Here is a 21,938-nt window from a genome sequence, read left to right on the forward strand (position 1 = left end):
TTCTACACTTCAAAGTATAAGATGTTGATATAAGCATGCTGCTACAAGTCACTATAAAAAAAACTGTAAAGGGGCTTCCCTGGTGGTGCAGTGGTTGAGAGTCCGCCTGCCGATGCAGGGGACATGGGCTCGTGCCCCAGTCCAGGAAGATCCCACATGCCGCGGAGCGGCTGGGCCTGTGAGCCATGGCCACTGAGCCTGCGTATCCGGAGCCTGTGCTCTGCAACAGGAGAGGCCACAACAGTGAGAGGCCTGCGTACCGCAAAAACAAACAAACAAACAAACAAAACAAAACAAAAAAAACAACTGTATAAAGGGATAATTTCAAAAAGTATAAATAAACCAAGATTGGATACTAAAAAGTGTACAAGTAATTCATAGGGAGGCAATAGAAGGGAGACACAAAGGAATGAGAAATAGAGAAAACAAACAGAAAGCAAAGTGTAAAATGGTCACTTAAGCACTAACATATCAATAACTACCTTAAAAGTAAATAGTCTAAATACACTATAAAAAGACAGAGATTGGCAGAGTGGATAACACTCACATACACACACACACACACACACACACACACAACTATATGCTGATTACAAGAGACATACTTCAAAGTCAATGACATAGGTTGAAAAAGATGGAAAAATATACAACTAATGTTAATCAAAAAAGATCACAAGTAGCTACATTAACATTTGATAAAGTAGACTTCAGAGCAAAAAAAAAAAGTAACTAGAGGCAAAGAGGGATATTACATAAAGACAAAATGATCACTCCACCAGGAAGACATAATGATCCTAAATGTGTATGGAGCAAACAACAGAGCTGCAAAACACATGAAGTAAAAACTGAGAGAGCTGAAAGGAGAAATAGACAAATCTACAGTTATAATTTGGAACTTCAACACCCCCTTCTCAGCAGTCAATAAAATTATTAGAGAAAAAAATAAGCAAGGATATGAGAGTCTAAACAAGATAATCAACCCACAGGTTCTCATTGACATTTATGGAACACTCCACCAAACAATAGTACAATACACATTTTTTTCTCAAGTGCACATGGAACATTCACAAAATAGTCCATATTTTTGGCCATAAAACAAACCTTAACAAATTTAAAAGAATTGAAACCATATAGAGTATGTTCTGTTATTGTAAAGGAATTAAGCTAGCAATCAATAACAGAAAGACAACAGGAAAATCTCTAAATATGTGAAAATTATACAGTGTATTTCTAAATAATCCCTGTGTCAAATAGAAAGTCTTAAAGGAAATTCAAAAATATGTAGAACTGAATGAAAAGAAAATACTGCATATCAAAATACATGGAGTACAGATAAAGAAAGCAGTGCTATGTGAAACATTTATAGCACTTAGTGTCTACCTCAAGAAACTAGAAGGAAGAAGATCAAAATAAATTCAAAACAAATAGAAGAAATGGAATTTTAAAAAGAGCAGAAATCAATTAAATTGAAAATAAGGAAATAATAGAAAAAATAAAAAACTGATTCTTAAAAAAATTCAGTAAAATTGATACCCCTCTAGCAAGACAGGAAAAATCAAAAGACACAAATCACCAATGGCAGAAATAAAGTAAAAAAAAAATGAAGTAGGGAATATCACCACAGTTCCTACAGCCCTTGAAAAGATAATAAAAGAATAATCCAAACAACTTTACATTCATTAATCAACAGCTTAGAAGAAATGGATCAATTTCTCGAAAACCACAAACTCCCAAACTTCAACCAGGAGGATATAATCTGAATAGCACTCTAACCATTGAAGAAATTGAATTCATAATTTTAAAAGCTACCAGAAAATAAATCTTCAGGCCTAGGGGGTTTCACTAGAGAATGCTACCAAACATTTAAACAATTAACACCAATTTTACAAATTTTTTTCCAGAAAATAGAAGAGGAGGGAATACTTCCAAACTTGTTTTATGAAGCCAATATTACTCTGACACTAAAACCAGGCAAAGACAGATATAAAATAAGAAAGTTACAGACCAACATCTCTCATGAATTTAGCACAAAAATCTTCAACAAAATATTAGCAAGCCAAATCCCATAATGTATAAAAACTATTATACACCATGACCAAGTGGGGTTTATTCCAGGTATGCAAGGCTGTTTGAACATCTGACAATTAATCAGTGTAATTCACCATATTAACAAACTAAAGGAGAAAATTTATAGGATCATATCAGATGATGCCCCTTCTTCCAAAAAAGCATTTAACAAAATCCAATATTTATTCAGTACAAAAATTCTCACCAAGTAAGGACTAGAGGTGAATTAACCCTAACTTGATAAAGAATGTCTACCAAAAAACTTAACAACTATCATCATACTTAATGGTGAAAGACTCTCCCATTAAGATCAGAAACAAAGCAAGACTGTCCATCTGCTCTAACAACCATTACTCAACACAGTACTGGAAATTCTAACCGCTGAAATAAGTCAAGAAAAGGAAATAAAGGATTAGAAAGGAAGAAATAAAACTGTCTCTATTTGCCTATGACGTGCTTATCTATGTAGAGAATCCAGGGAACCTACCAGAAAAAAACAAACAAACAAAAAAAAACCCATCCCAAACCTTCCCAGAATGAATAATTAAATTCATCAAAGTTGCAGGACACATAACCACATACAAAAATTGATCCTGTTCCTATATACTAGCAATGAACACATGGAAAACAAAATTTAAAATGCTGTTCCATTTCAATTGCTCTGAAGAAAATGAAATACCTAGGTGTACATTTAACAAAAAATGCACAGGATCTGATTATTACAAAATTCTGATGAAAGAAATCAAAGTATATCTAAGTAATTGGAGAGGCATACCTTGTCATGGGCTGGAAAACTAAAAACAATAAATATATCATTTCTCCCAAAATTGATCTATAGACAATGTAATTCCTATGAAAATCTCATTAAGATTTTCTGTAGATATAGCAAAGTTATTCTAAAATTATATGGAAAGTCTGAGCCATAAAATAGATAAAGCAATCTTGATTAAGAAGAATAAAGTTGAATAAATCACTTTACTTGATATTGAAGCTCAATATATAACTACAGTAATCAATATGGTGTGACATTCGCAGAGGAAAAGACAGATCAATGAAACAGAATAGAGAATTCAGAAGTAGACCCACACAAATATGCTCAAGTAAATTTTGACAGAAAGGCAGAAACAACCCAATAAACAATTGTGTTCTCAACAAATGGATATCCCCAGGCCAAAAAAAAAAAAAAAAAATGAGTCTTGATGTAACTGTCACATCTTATGTAAGAATTAACTCAAAAAAGGCCACCACTTTGAAAAATAAAACACAAAACCATAAAAGTTTTTTTCAGGGCTTCCCCGGTGGCGCAGTGGTTGGGGGTCTGCCTGCCGATGAAGGGGGCACGGATTCGTGCCCCAGTCCGGAAGGATCCCACATGCCGTGGAGCGGCTGGGCCCGTGGGCCATAGGTACTGGGCCTGCGCGTCTGGAGCCTGTGCTCCGCAACGGGAGAGGCCGCGGCAGTGAGAGGCCCCCCGCGTACCACAAAAAAAATAAAATAAATAAATAATGTTTTTTTTCAAATAAGAGAAAATCCTTGGGACCTAGGGCTATGCAGAGTTCTTAGAATTGCCATCAAAAGAATGATCCATAAACAAAAGTTTGATAAATTGGACTTTTTGAAACTTAACTTTTGCTCTGAGAACCCCATGTGGAGAGGCTGAAAAGATAATGTACAGACTTGAAGGAAATATTTACAAACATATACCCAACAAAGGACTAGATCTATAATACATAAGGAACTCTAGCAAGCAAACAAACAGAACACCCAAACAATCCAATTAGAAAATGGGCAAAATACATGAAGAGGTATTTCACTGGAGAGAATGTGCAGATTGCAAATAAGGACATAAAAGTTGTTTCACATCATCAGTCATCAGGAAAATGCAGATTATAACCACAATGAGATATCACTACACACCTATCAGAATTGCTAAAATAAAATGGTAACAAAACAAAATGCTGTCAAGAATGTGGAGAAACTAGATCACGCATACATTGCTGGTGAGAATGTAAATTGGTACAGCCACTCTGGAAAATAGTTTGTCAGTTCTGAAAAAGCTAAACACCTAATTACCATACAAGCCAGCAATTGCAGTCTTGGGCATTTATTCCGAGGAATGGAAATTTATGTTTACACAAATATCTGTACACAAGTGTTCATAGCAGGTTTACTTGTAATATCCCAAAACTGGAATCAGCCCAGATGTCCTTCAACAGATGAATAGTTTAACAACCTGTTTTACATCCATTCCATGAAATGCCACTCAGTAATAAAATGCTTTTTATTGTATGTATTGATACATACAAATTGAATGAATTTACAGGGAATTATACTGAGTGAAAAACGCTACAAATTCCAATTCCAAAGGTTACATTTGCATGATTCCATTGATATAACACTTTTGAAATGACAACATTTTAGAAACAGAGGACAGTTAATAGCGGCCAGGGGTAAGGCATGCAGGTTGGAGGGACGTAGTATGACTATAAAAGGGCAACATTAGGAATTATTTTAATGATGGAACTATCCACTATCTTGAATGTGGTGGTGAGTACATGAACCCACGCATGTGATAAAATTGTATAGCACTAAACACACGTAAACACACAAATGAATACAAGTAAAATTGGGGAAATCTGAGAAGATTGGTGGGTTGTATCAATATCGATATATTGGTTTTGATATACATATTATACTTGTACAAATGCTGCTATTTGGGAGAAACTGGGTAAAATACACATGAGTTCGCTGTATTGTTTCTTACAATTGCATGTCAATCTACAATTATCTCAATAAACACTTCAATTAAATTTTTATCTGGGAGAGAATGCATAATAACAGTCTTCTAAAATTACAACACACACACACACAAATAAAACTAAAGGGGATATATCTTACTAGATATCAAGAGGTAATATAAAGCCACAATAATTAAAGAGTGTTATTAGTACAAGAAATCAATTGCACCTAATAGAGAATTCATAAACAGAACCACGTATATTTGAGAAATAAGTATATTATGAAGGCAATATGTCATATCACTGGGGAAATGAAAGGCTAAGTAATAGAAAAATTTGCCATTAATTTAGAAAAATAGTAGATCCCTATGTCACACTACACATAAAATAAATTCAGGATGGACTAAAATCAACACAAAAGAACAAAACTATACAACCAGTATTAGAATGAATATAGGAGGATTTTGTAAAATTTATAATTTTAAGGTAGGGAAGAAAGACAGAATTAACAGAAAATGGACAAACTATTTTTTTTTTTTTTTTTGCAGTACGTGGGCCTCTCACTGTTGTGGCCTCTCCCATTGCGGAGCACAGGCTCCGGAAGCACAGGCTAAGCGGCCATGGCTCACGGGCCCAGCCGCTCTGTGGCATGTGGGATCTTCCCGGACCGGGGCACGAACCTGTGTCCCCTGCATTGGCAGGCGGACTCCCAACCACTGTGCCACCAGGGAAGCCCTAAAGACTCTTTTTAAACTGAAAGACAAATACATGTCCATGGGATCATACTGAAAGTATAAACGGCTATACTGAAACAAGCAAGTCTATCTCCCAGCACAGACCCCCTACTCCTCTCTGGCCATAACTAATATTATCAGATTCTGGTGTTTCCTTTTAGTAATATGAATATACTGTACAAATGCATGTTTTGAAAACTATTCCTTAACTTCTAGTTTAATTCATTAGGAGGCTTCTCAAGGCCATTTGTGTGATAGATTTGAAGAGTACAAGTCTTGTCTCTAATCCTTTACTGCCACCTACCAACAATATTTCTACAGTTCAAATCTGAGAAAGGGCCATAGACTGGACTCACTTGGCCTTCTAAATTTGTGAATTTCTGATAATGGTTTTATTTTCTTTGCTGTGGAAGACAAATTATGCTGTCCCAGCCTCTTGATCTCACGCGTGCTGCTGAGAATTAACAATTTCCTTAAATTCATCTGTTAAGCATCTAAGTGATGGCCCCTGCTCTTGGCTCCTCTGGCTTATATCTTGCAGTGGTAATGCCAAGAGGTATGTGCAATGTTGTAGCCCACAAGCTCCATCTGTCTTATTCCCCAAGCCGCCACAAATAAATAATTATTCTAAGTAAAATCTATGCTTACCTTGAAAGAAGTCTCCAAAGGCAAATTCTCCAGCAGCCTCTGCTTCATCCATATTGTCAAACCTAAACACATGCTGTGGTAGGCAGGTCCTGAAATGGTTCGTAATGAGCTCCATGGCCTGTTATGTTCTTGTGTAATCGCCTCTGTGTGTGTGTGAGCTGAAGGAGGTTGCCATACTGCAGAGACCCACATGGCAAGGAACTAAGGGCAGCCTCTAGCCAATAGTGAGCAAGAAACTGAAGCCCTCTGTTCAACATCCTGCAAAGAACTGCATCCTGCCAGCTACCCAAGTGAGCTTCTCATCCTTCTGAGTCAAGCCTTCATGTGATTGCAGCCTTCTCAGAGACCCAGTGTCAAGAGAACCCAGTTAAGCTGTGCTCAAACTCCTGACGCACAGAAACTGGCACCAATAAATATTGCTGCTTTTAGCCACTAAATTTTAGGGTAATTTTTTATGAAGCAATAAATAGATCTGTGTTTCAGAAATTCCTTATAAAATGGTGATTACTGGGATTTGCTTTTTCAGATAATTGGTCTGGAAAAGACTTATGTGCCCCATCAAACCTCAATCACCCTGTTCCCATCAGCCCATGCTTTCTGAAAAGACCACAGGTGCAGATTTTGGAGATAGAAAAAACAAAAAAAAAAATGATAATTTAAATGTGATCAGGGAGAGAAGAGAACTTAAAAAAATATTATCACTACATGCCTATTAGAATGGCTAAGATAAAAAATACCAACAATACCAAGTCCTGAAGAAGATACAGACCAACTTGATCTCTGACTTTTTTTTTTTTTTTTTTTTTTTTTTTTTTTGCGGTATGCGGGCCTCTCACTGTTGTGGCCTCCCCCGTTGCGGAGCACAGGCTCCGGACGCGCAGGCTCCGGACGCGCAGGCTCAGCGGCCATGGCTCACGGGCCCAGCCGCTCCGCGGCATATGGGATCCTCCCAGACCGGGGCACGAACCCGTATCCCCTGCATCGGCAGGCGGACTCTCAACCACTTGCGCCACCAGGGAGGCCCTTGATCTCTGACTTTATTGGTGAGATGGTAAAATGGTATTAGCCACTTTAGAAACCATTTTTGCAGGGTTTTTTTTTTAACCATGTTAAACACACTTACTGTGTTACTGAGTCCAAGCTCGCTCTGCTGGCCATACAACAGGCCAATGAATCGGAGATGAGGTGCTGAAGCAAGGAATACCTTATTCGGAAAGCCGACAGACCAAGAGAGAAGATGGCAGACTAGTGTCTCTGAAGAACCATCTTATGGGGGTCTGGATGCCAGTTTCTTTAAGAATCAGAGAGGGAGAGGTGGTGAGGAAGTAAAGTAAAAAGGGCCATCAGTCTTGCAAAACATCTCCTGGAATGGCCAGCCTCAGGGAGGGGATGTGTTAATTTCTTCTTTTCTGCAGCCATCCACGGGTGGGCAGGGTCAGATTGTCTCCCTGTGAGCTGAACAAATGCACTTTAGTTTAACATTCAGGCAGAGGGGCAGGGTTCCCAAAAGCAATGAAAAGCAAAAGTTAAAGTCAAAGAAACAGATCGAACATGGAGTCCGATTTAGCTCTTCCCTGTTACAACTGCATTGCCCAGCCATCACATTTATGGGTATTTATTCTATAGAAATGAAAGCTATGTTCGTACAAAAAACCTATACATGGATGTTTGTAGTAACTTTATATGAAATAGCCCAAACCTGACCTGGTATATTAGCCAGCATTCTCCAGAGAACAGAACCAATAGGACATAGGAGATATACATACATACATATATATATATGTGTGTGTGATTTGTTTTGAGGAGTTGACTCATGCAGTTATGGAGAATGGTAAGTTTAAAATCTGCAAGGTGGGCTGGCAGGCTGGAACCAGGAAAAGCCAGTATTGCAATTCAAGTCCAAAGGCTGTCTGCTGGCAAAATTCTCCTTTGCTTGGGGAAAGTCAGTCTTTTGTTATATTTAAGTCTTTAAATTATTAATGAAGCCCACCCACATCATGGAGGGCAAACTGCTTTGAGCAAAGTCCACCTATTTAAATGTTAATTTCATCCAAAACCACCTTCATAGAAAAATCCAGAATATTTGACCACATATCTGGCACTGTGGACCAGGCAACTTGACATATAAAATTAACTATCATAAGTCCACTCCTTGTCAACTTTATATACACACACATATACATTCATAACAAAGTAAGGAGGAAGTACTCATGATAATTATAGTTCTTGCTTCTGTAAATAGTCACGTGGTCATAGCTGGTATTCATGATTACCTTCTTCCACTACCCATTCTGTATTCCTTTTGCCCTCAGCAAATATCTCAGATGGTTATAGTTCCCTACCTGGTAAGATGACCCAAACCTTCATTCCAGAAGGGTCTGGGTCATTAGTAGTGCTGCCTGGGTTGTATTTTCCATTGACTTTCCATCAGTTTTAATCACAGAGCTTAGTAAATAAGGGATGTCCTAAGGGATCTCCTGGGGCATATCCCTGGGAAGGGATACTCTTCCATAAACCCATTGTGAAGTTGTAGTCCGATTTCCCCTTGGTAGTCAGAATCGATTATCCAAATGAGTACAGTAACTGCTTTCCTGGCTTATTGACTCAAAGGCATGCAGAACCCAAAGTGGCTAGGTGGGAGTCTTAATTTCCAGTTCAATAGAATTATTGTTGTGTCTCCTGGTGTAAGCATTACTTCCTTTAATGTTAAGAACACCAGGACAGCAAAGTATAGGGTCACAGGGATAAGAAGCAAAAATTTTGCTAGTGAGTCAGTAGGAGTAATGATGAATGGTACCTCTCCCATTTCCACCCCTTGATTCCTGGTCCTGTGAATCCTGGTTAAGGGAAAAACTGCATCATATAGTGGACCAGTGTCTAAAATAGGGAGCATACAGTGGAGATTAATTTCCAGAAAAAAAACTAGGTCCTAAGCCAAAGAAACATGTCAAGACAACAGGAAGATGTTTTGCACCCTCAGTTTGAATAGTAGTGACCTGAGAAGACATTGTAGGAAAATGCAAACTTCATTTATATTTTTTACATTTATTCTCTTTTATTAAATCTCATCCCCAAATACAGTGTTTTAAGTAGGTTCAGGTAGGTAAATGGTATATTTTTCCAGCTTCTGGAGAGGGGTGGGGCACAAAACAAGGGAAGTCTCCAATACCCCTCTACTAATGGCTCTGGGTTCCTCATGCCAGGGTTAACATTAACAGAGAGTGACATTCCCTCTCCTGTAAACCATGAGTACAAGGAGGCAGGAGGGCACCACCTTCTTTTCACTTATTCTAAATGATATCTAGGAGGAAGGAAAACAGAATGGCAGAAAGTGTTGGCAGGGGTTGATGTCAAGACTGTGGTTTTGTGGACCATGTGTGTTTAAGAGAAAAGAAGGAAATTGAGGACTGGACTGTGGAGAGGAAATCTTTGCAGTGGAGAGGAAATCTGTGCAGTGCTCACCATTCCATAGTGAGTAGGAAAAAAATCAAATATGTGTTTGTATTTTTAAAAATTATAAGGTAAGCCAAGAGGTTTTTTTTAAAAAACAATCATCTATTTGATGAAACCTTGTCAGATAGGCAAGAAAAAACTCATTTTTATTCTGTTATGTTACATTAAGTCACTCATATAAATTTTGTGTTAATACCAAATGCAGTTATCTGCACAGGAATGTGGGAATTAAAAATAGCAACTCCTGTGCCCATTTATTTTTATTTCATGAACCCTTCTAAACATAGATAGAAAAGGGCTCTTTCAAAACGTTTTCTAGTACTCCTCCCTTCTGCTTGGCTTTAAGTTATGAGGATACTCAGAGGCTTTCTCATGTGGCTGTTGATTTCTTAAAGCTGTTTTCACTTTGGACCATCTAAATGAAGTTGATCTAGCTGGTAGAATCCTGCATAACTTTGAGAAGCAATTACTTTAGGCAAAACTTTTAACAGGAAATTAAGGGCCAGTGTTAAAGAACAAAACTTACCCCTTCCTCTGTCCCATATTCTGAAACACACATAATCATGACAACTTTTGCTTATAGCAGCCATGGCTGCTAGGCTTATTTTGTAATTTCCCAGGATATGAATGTCACTCACAGAAGATTGCTTTGCTGTGGTTGTGTTATTGTTGAGGTTTTTAAAAAATCTTTATTGCAGTGTAATTGCTTTACAATGGTGTGTTAGTTTTTGCTTTATAACAAAGTGAATCAGCTATACATATACAAATATCCCCATATATCCTCTCTTGCATCTCCCTCCCACCCTCCCTGTCCCACCCCTCTAGGCAGTCACAAAGCACTGAGCTGATCTCTCTGTGCTATGCTGTTGCTTCCCACTAGTTATCTATTTTACATTTATATAAGTCCATGCCACTCACTTCATGGCAGCTTACCCTTCCCACTCCCCCTGTCCTCAAGTCCATTCTCTACATCTGCGTATTTATTCCTGTCCTGCCCCTAGGTTCTTCAGAACCTTTTTTTTTTTTTATTCCATATATATGTGTTAGCATATGGTATTTGTTTTTCTCTTTCTGACTTACTTCACTCTGTATGACAGACTGTAGGTCCATCCACCTCACTGCAAATAACTCAATTTCATTTCTTCTTATGGCTGAGTAATATTCCATTGTATATATGTGCCACATCTTCTTTATCCATTCATCTGTCGATGGACACTTAGGTTGCTTCCATCTCCTGGCTATTGTAAATAGAGCTACAATGAACATTTTGGTACATAACTCTTTGAATTATGGTTTTCTTAGGGTATATGCCCAGTAGTGGGATTGCTGGGTCGTATGTAGTTCTATTTTTAGTTTCTTAAGGAACCCCCATACTGTTCTCCATAGAGGCTGTATCAATTTACATTCCCACCAACAGTGCAAGAGGGTTCCCTTTTCTCCACACCCTCTCCAGCATTTATTGTTTATAGATTTTTTGATGATGGCCATTGTGACTGGTGTGAGGTGACACCTCATTGTAGCTTTGAATTGCATTTCTCTAATGATTAGTGATGTTGAGCATTCCTTCATGTGTTTGTTGGCAATCTGTATATCTTATCTGGAGAAATGTCTATTTAGGTCTTCTGACCATTTTTGGATTGCATTGTTCGTTTTCTTGATATTGAGCTGCATGAGCTGCTTGTAAATGAATCCGTTGTCAGTTGCTTCATTTGCAAATATTTTTTCCCATTCTGAGGGTTGTCTTTTCATCTTGTTTATGATTTCCTTTGCTGTGCAAAAGCTTTTAAGTTTCATTAGGTCCCATGTTTTTATTTTTTATTTCCATTTCTCTAGGAGGTGGGTCAAAAAGGATCTTGCTGTGATTTATGTCATAGAGTGTTCTGCCTATGTTTTCCTCTAAGAGTTTTATACTGCCTGGCCTTACATTTAGGTCTTTAATCCATTTTGAGTTTATGTGTGTATATGGTGGTTAGGAAGTATTCAAATTTCATTCTCTTACATGTAGCTGTCCAGTTTTCCCAGCACCACTTATTGAAGAGGCTGTCTTTTGTCCATTGTATATTCTTGCCTCCTTTATCAAAAATAAGGTGACCATATGTGTGTGGGTTTATCTCTGGGCTTTCTATCCTGTTCCATTGATCTATATTTCTGTTTTTGTGCCAGTACCATACTGTCTTGATTACTGTAGCTGTGTAGTATAGTGTGAAGTCAGGGAGCTGATTCCTCCAGCTCTGTTTTTCTTTCTCAAGATTGCTTTGGCTATTCGGGGTCTTTTGTGTTCCCACACAAATTGTGAAGTTTTTTGTTCTAGTTCTGTGGAAAATGCCATTGGTAGTTTCATAGGGATTGCATTGAATCTGTATATTGCTTTGGGTAATATAGTCATTTTTAACAATGTTGATTCTTTCAATCCAAAAACATGGTATATCTCTCCATCTGTTTGTATCATCTTTAATTTCTTTCATCGGTGTCTTATAGTTTTCTGCATAGAGGTCTTTTGTCTCCTTAGGTAGGTTTATTCCTAGGTATTTTATTCTTTTTGTTGCAGTGGTAAATGGGATTGTTCCCTTAATTTCTCTTTCAGGTTTTTCATCATTATTGTATAGGAATAAAAGAGATTTCTGTGCATTATTTTTGTATCCTGCTACTTTACCAAATTCATTGATTAGCTCTACTAGTTTTCTGGTAGCATCTTTAGGATTCTCTATGTATAGTATCATGACTTTGCTAAGTGACAGGTTACTTCTTTTCCAGTTTAGATTCATTACTTTTTCTTCTCTGATTGCTGTGACTAAAACTTCCAAACTACATTGAATAATAGTGGTGAGAGTGGGCAACCTTTTCTTGTTCCTGATCTTAGTGGAAATGGTTTCAGTTTTTCACATTGAAAATGATATCAGCTGTGGGTTTGTCATATATGGCCTTTATTATGTTAGGTAAGTTCCCTCTATGCCTACTTTCTGGAGAGTTTTTATAAATGGTTGTTGAATTTTGTGGAATGCTTTTTCTGCATCTATTGAGATGATCATATGGTTTTTCTCCTTCAATTTGTTAATACGGTGTATCACAATGATTGATTTGCATATATTGAAGAATCCTTGCACTCCTGGGATAAACCCCACTTGATCATAACGTATGATGCTTTTAATGTGCTGTTGGATTCTGTGTCCTAGTATTTTGCTGAGGATTTTTGCACCTATGTTCATCAGTGATATTGGGTCTGTAGTTTTGTTTCTTTGTGACATCTTTGTCTGGTTTTGGTATCAGGGTGATGGTGGCCTCGTAGAATGAGTTTGGGAGTGTTCCTCTCTCTGCTATATTTTGGAAGAGTTTGAGAAGGATAGGTGTTAGCTCTTCTCTAAATGTTTGTTAGAATTTGCATGCGAAGCCATATGGTCCTGGACTTTTGTTTGTTGGAAGATTTAATCACAGTCTCAATTTCAGCACTTGTGATTGGTCTCTTTATATTTTCTATTTTTTCCTGGTTCAGTCTCCGAAGATTGCACTTTTCTAAGAATGTGTCCATTTCTTCCAGGTTGTCCATTTTAATGGCATATAGTTGCTTGTAGTAATCCCTCATGATTCCTTGTAATTCTGCAGAGTCTGTTGTTACTTCTCCTTTTTCATCTCTAATCCTGTTGATTTGAGTCTTCTCTCTTTTTTTCTTGATGAGGTTGGCTAATGTTTTATCAATTTTGTTTATCTTTTCAAAGAACCAGCTTTTAGTTTTATTGATCTTTGCTATTGTTTCCTTCTTTTTCATTTATTTCTTATGTGATCTATATGATTTCTTTCCTTCTGTGAACTTGGGTTTTTTTTGTTCTATCTTTCTCTAATTGCTTTAGAAGTAAGGTAAGCTTGTTTATTTGAGATGTTTCTTGTTTCTTGATGTAGGATTGTATTGCTATAAGCTTCCCTCTTATAACTGCCTTTGCTGCATCCCATAGGTTTTGGGTCGTTGTGTTTTCATTGTCATTTGTTTCTAGGTATTTTTGATTTTCTCTTTGATTACTTCCATCATCTCTTGGGTATTAAGTAATGTATTGTTTACTCGCCATGTGTTTGTATTTTTTACAGATTTTTTTCCTCTAATTGAAATCTAGTCTCATAGCGTTGTGGTCGGAAAAGATACTTGATACAGTTTCAATTTTCATAAATTTCCCAAGGCTTGATTTGTGACCCAAGATATGATCTATCCTGGAGAATGTTCCATGAGCACTTGAGAAGAAAGTGTATTATGTTGTTTTTAGATGGAATGTCCTATAAATATCAATGAAGTCCATCTTGTTCAATGTATCATTTAAAGCTTGTGTTTCCTTATTTATTTTCATTTTGGATGATCTGTCCATTGGTGAAAGTGGGGTGTTAAAGTCCCCTACTATGTTTGTGTTACTGTCGATTTCCCCTTTTATGGCTGTTAGCATTTGCCTTATGTATTGAGGTGCTCCTGTGTTGGGTGCATACATACTTACAGTTGTTATATCGTCTGTTTGGGTTGATCCCTTGATCATTCTGTAGTGTTCTTCTTTGTCTCTTGTAATAGTCTTTATTTTAAAGTCTATGTTGTCTGATATGAGAGATGCTACTCCAGCTTTCTTTTGATTTCCATTTGCATGGAATATCGTTTTCCATCCCCTCACTTTCAGTCTGTATGTGTCCCTAGGTCTGAAGTGGGTCTCTTGTAGACAGCATATATACAGGTCTTGTTTTTGTATCCATTCAGCCAGTCTGTGTCTTTTAGTTGGAGCATTTAATCCATTTACATTTAAGGTAATTATCAATATGTATATTCCTATTACCATTTTCTTGATTGTTTTGGGTTATTGTAGGTCTTTTCCTTCTCTTGTGTTTCCTACCTAGAGAAGTTCCTTTAGCATTTCTTGTAAAGCTGGTTTGGTGGTGCTGAATTCTCTTAGCTTTTGCTTGTCTGTATAGCTTTTACTGTCTCCGTCAAATCTGAATGAGATCCTTGCTGGGTAGAGTAATCTTGGTTGTAGGTTTTTCCCTTTCATCACTTTAAATATGTCCTGCCACTCCCTTCTGGCTTGCAGAGTTTCTGCTGAAAGATCAGCTGTTAACATTATGGTGATAACCTTGTATGTTATTTGTTGCTTTTCCCTTGTTGCTTTCAAAATTTTTTCTTTGTATTTAATTTTTGATAGTTTATTATGTGTCTTGGCATGTTTCTCCTTGGATTTATCCTATATGGGACTCTCTGCTCTTCCTGGACTTCATTGACTATTTCCTTTCCCATATGAGGGAAGTTTTCAACTATAATCTCTTCAAATATTTTCTCAGTCCATTTCTTTTTCTCTTCTTTTTCTGGGACCCCTATAATTCAAACGTTGGTGCGTTTAATGTTGTCCCAGAGGTCTCTGAGACTGTCCTCAGTTCCTTTCATTTTTTTTCTTTATTCTGCTCTGCAGTAGTTATTTCTACTATTTTATCTTCCAGGTCACCTATCTGTTCTTCTGCCTCAGTTATTCTGCTATTGATTCCTTCTAGAGAATTTTTAATTTCACTTATTGTGTTGTTCATCATTGTTTGTTTGCTGTTTAGTTCTTCTAGGTCCTGGTTAAACGTTTCTTGTATTTTCTCCATTCTATTTCCAAGATTTTGGATCATCTTTACTATCATTACTCTGAATAAAATAAAATAAAGTTATTAAAATAAATAGTAAAAAATAATTATTAAAACTTAAAAAAAATAAATTAAGAAAATAAAACAAACAAAAAAAATGGACAGAGAGAACCCTAGGTCAAATGGTAAAAGCAAAGCTATGCAGACAAAATCACACAGAGTAGCATACAAATACACAGTCACAGAAAGAGAAAAAGAAAAAATATATATATATTGTTGCTCCCAAAGTCCACCACCTCAATTTTGGGATGATTCATTGTCTATTCAGGTATTCCAGAGATGCAGGGTACATTAAGTTGATTGTGGAGATTTAATCCACTGCTCCTGAGGCTGCTGGGAGACACTTCCCTTTCTGTTCTTTGTTCGCACAGCTCCTGGGGTTCAGCTTTGGATTTGGCTTCACCTCTGCATGTAGGTCACCCAAGGGCATCTGTTCCTTGCTCAGACAGGAAGGGGTTAAAGGTGCAGCTGATTCTGGGGCTCTGGCTCACTCAGGTCAGGGGGATGGGGGGTACAGAATGCAGGGCGAGCCTGCGGTGGCAGGGGTTGGCATGACATTGCACCAGCCTAGGCGCGCCATGTGTTCTCCCAAGGAAGTTCTCCCGGGGAAGTTATCCCTGGATAGCGGGACCCTGGCAGTGGTGGGCTGCAAAGGCTCCTGGGAGGGGAGGTGTGGATACTGACCTGTGCTTGCACACAGGTTCCTTGGTGGCTGCAGCAGCAGCCTTAGCATCTCATGCCCGTCTCTTGGTGTCCATGCTGATAGCCACGGCTTGCACCTGTCTCTGACGCTCGTTTAGGCCGTATTCTGTATCCCCTGTCCTCATGCACTCCGAAACAATGGTCTGCCTCTTAGGCAGTTCTAGACTTTTTCATGGACTCCCTCCTGGCTAGCTGTGGTGCACTAGCCCCCTTCGGGTTGTATTCATGCAGGTAACCCCAGTCCTCTCCCTGGGGTCTGAACTCCGAAGCCCAAGCCTCAGCTCCCAGCTCCCACCCTTCCTGGCAGGTGAGCAGACAAGCCTCTCGGGCTGGTGAGTGCTGGTTGGCACTGATCCTCTGTGCGGGAATCTCTCCACTTTGCCCTCTGCACCCCTATTGCTGTGCTCTCCTCTGTGGCTCCGAAGGTACCCCCACCACCAACCCCACCCCATCTCTGCCATTGAAGAGGCTTCCTAGTGTGTGGAAAGTATTCCTCCTTCACAGCTCCCTCCCAGTGGTGCAGATCAGGTCCCTACTCTTTTGTCTCTGGTTTTTCTTTTGCCCTACCCAGGTACGTGGGGAGTTTCTTGCCTTTTGGGATGTCTGAGGTCTTCTGCCAGCATTCAGTAGGTGTCCTGTAGGAGTTGGTGCACATGTAGACATATGTTTGATGTATTTGTGGGGAGGAAGGTGATCTCCACGTTTTACTCTTCTGCCATCTTGAAGGTCTCCCTATGGTTGAGTTTTGAGAATTCTTTACTCTAGATTTAAGTCCTTTGTCAGATATTTGTAGTTTGCAAATATTTTCTCCCAGTCTGTAGCTTGTCTATTCCCAGAGCAAGAATTTTTAATTTTGATGAAGTCATATTCGCTAATTTTTCTTTTGTGCATTATGCTTTTAGTGTCATGTATAGAAACTTTTCACCTCGTCTTGGATCCCGAAGATTTTGTCTCACATTATCTTTTATATTTTATGTTTCAATGTATGATTCATTTTGAGATCATTTGTGCCTGAAGTGTGAAGTTTAGGTCAAGTTTTTTTTTTTTTTTTTTTTTTGCAGTATGCGGGCCTCTCACTGTTGTGGCCTCTCCCGCTGCGGAGCACAGGCTCCGGACGCGCAGGCCCAGCGGCCATGGCTCACGGGCCCAGCCGCTCCGCGGCATATGGGATCCTTCCAGACCGGGGCACGAACCCGTATCCCCTGCATCGGCAGGCGGACTCTCAACCACTGCACCACCAGGGAGGCCCAAGTTTTTTTTTTTTAACCTAGGGATTTCTAATCATTCCAGCATCATTTGTTGAAAGGCTATCTTGACTCCATTGTTTTTGAAACTTTGTTTAAAACCTGTTGAGCATATTTGCATAGGTATAGTTTCTGGTCCTCTACTCTGTTTCATTGATCTGTGTGTCTATTCCGCTACCAACAACACATACTCTTGATTAGTGTAGCTATATAATACATCTTGAAATTGGATAGAGTGATTTCTCCCATTTAACAACTTTGCCTTTCCGTATAAATTTTGGAAGAGTCTTGTCTCCATCTTCAAAATATCTTGCTGTGATGTTGATAGAAATTGTCTTAAATCTGTATATGGATTTGGAGACAATTTTGTTGTCTTTGCTATGTTGAATTTCCAATTTATATTCTCAGTATGCCTTCCCATTTAATTTTCTTTGATTTCTCTCATCAGTGTTTGTAGTTTTCCATATACAATCTTGTACATATTTTGTTAGATTTACACCTAGGTATACTTTTTCTTTGAGCAATTGTAAATTGCATTGTATTTAAAATTTTGGTTTCCACATATTTATTACTAGCTTACTATTGTATAAACTATTTTTATATGTTGCTCTTAAATATTTTGAGACCTTGTTGAAGTCACTTGTTAATTCTGAGAGAGCTGGCTTATTTTTCTAGATAGCTTTACTTTTTCCTTTCCCATCTGTATGCCTTTTATTTCCTTTTCTTGCCTTACTGTGCCGGCTAGAATTTTCAATATTACGGTGAATTAGGGTGATGAGAGTGGACATCCTTGTCTTCTTTCTGATCTTAAGGGGAAGTGTTCAATCTTCCATCATTAAGCATAATATTAGATGTAGGCTTTTTGTAGATATTCCTATCAAATTAAGGAACGTCCTAGTTTTCAGTTTGGTTTTTTTCATGCATGGGTGTTGAATTTTTTTTTTTTTTTTTTTTTCCTTTTTTTTTTTTTTTTTTTTGAATTTTTTTTTTTTTTTTTTGGTACGCGGGCCTCTCACCACTGCAGTCTCTGCCGTTGCAGAGCACAGGCTCCAGATGCGCAGGCTCAGCAGCCATGGCTCACAGGCCTAGCCACTCCACGGCATGTGGGATCTTCCCGGACCGGGGCATGAACCCGTGTCCCCTGCATCGGCAGGCGGACTCTCAACTACTGCGCCACCAGGCAAGCCCGGTGTTGAATTTTTCAAATGTTTTTTCTAAAGTTTTATGATCACATAATATTTCTTCATTAGTCTGTTAAAATGGTGGCATGCACTGACTGATTTTTGAATACTGAACCAGCCTAGATCTTGCATCTTCTGACCAATATCTTTCATTAACACAGAAAAATTCTAAATGGGATTGAAGCAAATTTGCATTAGTTTTCTGTTGCTGCAGTCACAAATTACCACAAACTTAGTGGCTTAAAACAGCAAAAATTAATCTCTTACAGTTCGGGGTATGCAAAATTGGTTTCACTAGGCTAAAGTCAAGGTGCCAACAAATCTGTTTCTTTCTGGAGGCTCTAGGATACAATCCATTTCATTGCCTCTTCCAGTCTCCAGGAGCTGCCTACATTCTTTGGTTCATGGTCTTCATCCATCCATACACCTATGGGGGTAGCATCTTCAAATTTCTCCATCCCTCTGCTTATGCAGTAACACTGCTTTCCGTATGTCTCCTCTTGACTCCTTCTTAGAAGGCACTGGGCCCAAAAAAATAATTCAGGATTATCTCTCCACTTGAGATCCTTAATTTAATTACACTGCAAAGTCCCTTTTGCCATATAAGAACAAATTTAGGCTACCACACTCTATTCCTTTGTACTGTCTTTGGTTTTGGTATCTGGATGTTGGGGGTAGGAGTTTATTAATTTATTTTTGCTGTGTTGGGTCTTCGTTTCTGTGCGTGGGCTTTCTCTAGTTGTGGCAAGCGGGGGCCACCCTTCATTGCAGTGCATGGGCCTCTCACTATCGCGGTCTCTCTTATTGTGGAGCACAGGCTCCAGACACGCAGGCTCAGTAGTTGTGGCTCACGGGCCTAGTTGCTCCGCGGCATGTGGGATCCTCCCAGACAAGGGCTCGAACCTGTGTCCCCTGCATTAGCAGGCAGACTCAACCACTGTGCCACCAGGGAAGCCCGAAACATTACATTTTAAATTTTGTAATTTTTTCTTACTGTTGCTTTCCCATGAGTTGGGAATATTGTGATGAGTACTTAGTCTGATAATGTATATATTGCATTCTTTTAGCATAGGTAGAGTGTCATTTAATAAACATAATGCTTTGCCACTGAATTCAATAAAAAAATAATCCACACTTCACTGTGCTTAAAAGTGTGACATTTGGGGCTTCCCTGGTGGCGCAGTGGTTGAGTCCGCCTGCCGATGCAGGGGACATGGGCTCGTGCCCCGGTCCAGGAAGATCCCACATGACATGGAGTGGCTAGGCCCATGAGCCATGGCCGCTGAGCCTGCGCGTCCGGAGCCTGTGCTCCGCAACGGGAGAGGCCACAACAGTGAGAGGCCCACGTACCGCAAAAAAAAAAAAAAAGTGTGACATTTGACAGCCATTTTTCTCTTTTTATTTTAACATGATGGGTATGCATTGGTATTAAAAAATTGCAGTATGGTAGTGTTTGTGACACAAAATGTTGTCAAGTTGTAACTGTGTCACTGTGACTTGCAGTCCTGCAAAGTGGTGAGCACACTACATATGGTCTCTGTGTGAGTACTCACCTGAACTATTGTAGTGTGAAGGCAGCCATAAACATTACTAAAACAAATGAGCATAGCTGTGTTCCGATAAAACTTTACTGATAGACACTAAAACTTGAATTTATATAACTTTCACATGCTGCAAAATATAATTCTTTTTGCTCTTTTTAAAGCATTTAGCAATGTAAATATCATTCTTAGCTTACTGCAGCCCACACAAAAACAGGTGGCAGGCCAGATTTGGCCTGTGGGTCATGATTTGCCAACCCTTGCCTTAACCTCATGGGATCTATATTTTAAAGCAGGGGAGGGGGGATAACAAGAAAATAAGTGAAGAGTTAAAAGATGCTTTTGTGTTATAAAGGAAATTAATAGCAAGATGGCCAGGGAATGCTTCTTTGAGGAAATATGTAAGGCAAACCTGAATGATACGCAGGAGCCAGTCAAAAGAAAAGAGTACAGAGTATTCTACAAAGAGAGAACAGCAAGGGCAAAGGCTGGAGGCAGGCACAAGTCTGGTGAATTGGAAGAACCAAAAAGTCAGGTGTGGCAGCAACACAGAAAGGTGAGAAATGGCTTGGGAATGTTCGGGAATCTAAATAAGGATGGATGCCCATTGTTAAGAATTTAATTTAATTAGCACACTGTGAGGACTAGCCTAACTAATACACTGGGTTTGTGGCCCTTGCTAATTTATATGACCACACAAAATACTGTGAGTTTTAAAAAAAAGAGGGAGCAAAGGAGAAAATGTTTTTATTTTTGCTGAACTGTTCTAGGAAAATACAATATCTCCTATATAATCCAGTAGACCGAGAACAGATACAATTGGATCACACCATTTATTTCATTAAATGCTCATCCTTAAGTGATAATGCTTTACTTTATATTTGCTTACAATACAAATGTGTTGCTTATCAGGTGATTTAAGGCCATTTATAGCAGGTTTATGTAAAAAGTGTAGTTTCTTTATAAAACTCAGAACATTAAATCCTCAGTTCACACTTTTTTCTTTTGATATTCAGACCAATTTGTGTATGCCAAGCTTGTTCTAATTCCTTCTAATGTACTTGAAAGAATATCATTTTCAAGTTTGCATTGATTTGTGGCAATATTTGTATTCAACAATCAAATGCTACACTATTTCCTTCTAAATGGCTGTGCACTTAATTAGTTTCACTTGTGCAGCAATTAATTGGTTTCACAGACTTCTTATTTTGGTATTGATCCTGACTATTGATAGTTGGAGCAGAAACTGTTATCAGGACTGCAATGCATGTCTCCCGATCACACCACATAAAGTTTTCACGTTTGAAAAAATGTTATCAATCATAATATCATCTAATATCTTTCATAATTGCAAAATATTCTTCAACTAGTTTCTTTTTTTCATTTATTTTCTCCAGTACTGCTTCTAGTAAATATGTAGCCAAAGGAAGCTGTAAAAGAAACACAGAAAAAAAGATCAAAACTATATTTTCTTCAGTTCAGAAACATATATTAAATATCATTAAACCATTAGAACTCAGCTATCTGCAACTTTGCACCCATAATGGTACCCTACTGGGTCTCTTTTCAACTGATCTTGCTGGTTAGTGTGGGTAATTTTGTCTTTTATAATAAAAATGATAAAGGAACAGAAGTAAAATGAAAAAAGATAAACGCCTTATTGAACAATTCATGGTTTGCTGACCATGTTAATGTTGTAATCTGCAATACAAGCAGTTAAGCCATTTATCTTCAGTCAGCTGATCAATAGCAGGTTACAGTCCTCTCTAGGGCCCAGAGGCCCACAGTAGTACTGTATGTTCATCACTCATAAAAGAGTGAGTAAGAACTATCAATACACTTGTCTGTGTTAGAGCTGAACATCTCAAGAATTGTAGGGTGAAATTTCAGAGGAAAAAAATGGCAAAAGTATATCCATTGATTAAGTTGTTATAGAAAATTTAGGCATATCAAAGTGTAATATACATGTTGCAAACTGCTAAGTTTATAA

The 21,938-nt window shown here is 38.4% G+C and overlaps 1 protein-coding gene across 4 annotated transcripts in view; it reads right to left on the minus strand.

Annotated features, from left to right (window-relative positions):
• Window positions 1–20,721: 20,721 nt before the first annotated feature.
• CNTLN (centlein) overlaps window positions 20,722–21,938 on the minus strand; it is a 361,905-nt gene continuing 360,688 nt past the window's right edge. For all 4 annotated transcript variants that reach the window (XM_060102081.1, XM_060102083.1, XM_060102084.1 and 1 more), the window contains one exon: window positions 20,722–21,378. In XM_060102081.1, the coding sequence (XP_059958064.1) occupies window positions 21,277–21,378 (102 nt within the window). In that variant the 3' untranslated portion in view covers window positions 20,722–21,276. The remainder of the gene's footprint in view (window positions 21,379–21,938) is intronic.

The sequence above is a fragment of the Mesoplodon densirostris genome, chromosome 6 (assembly GCF_025265405.1).
Source record: "Mesoplodon densirostris isolate mMesDen1 chromosome 6, mMesDen1 primary haplotype, whole genome shotgun sequence".
Lineage (NCBI taxonomy): Eukaryota > Metazoa > Chordata > Mammalia > Artiodactyla > Ziphiidae > Mesoplodon > Mesoplodon densirostris.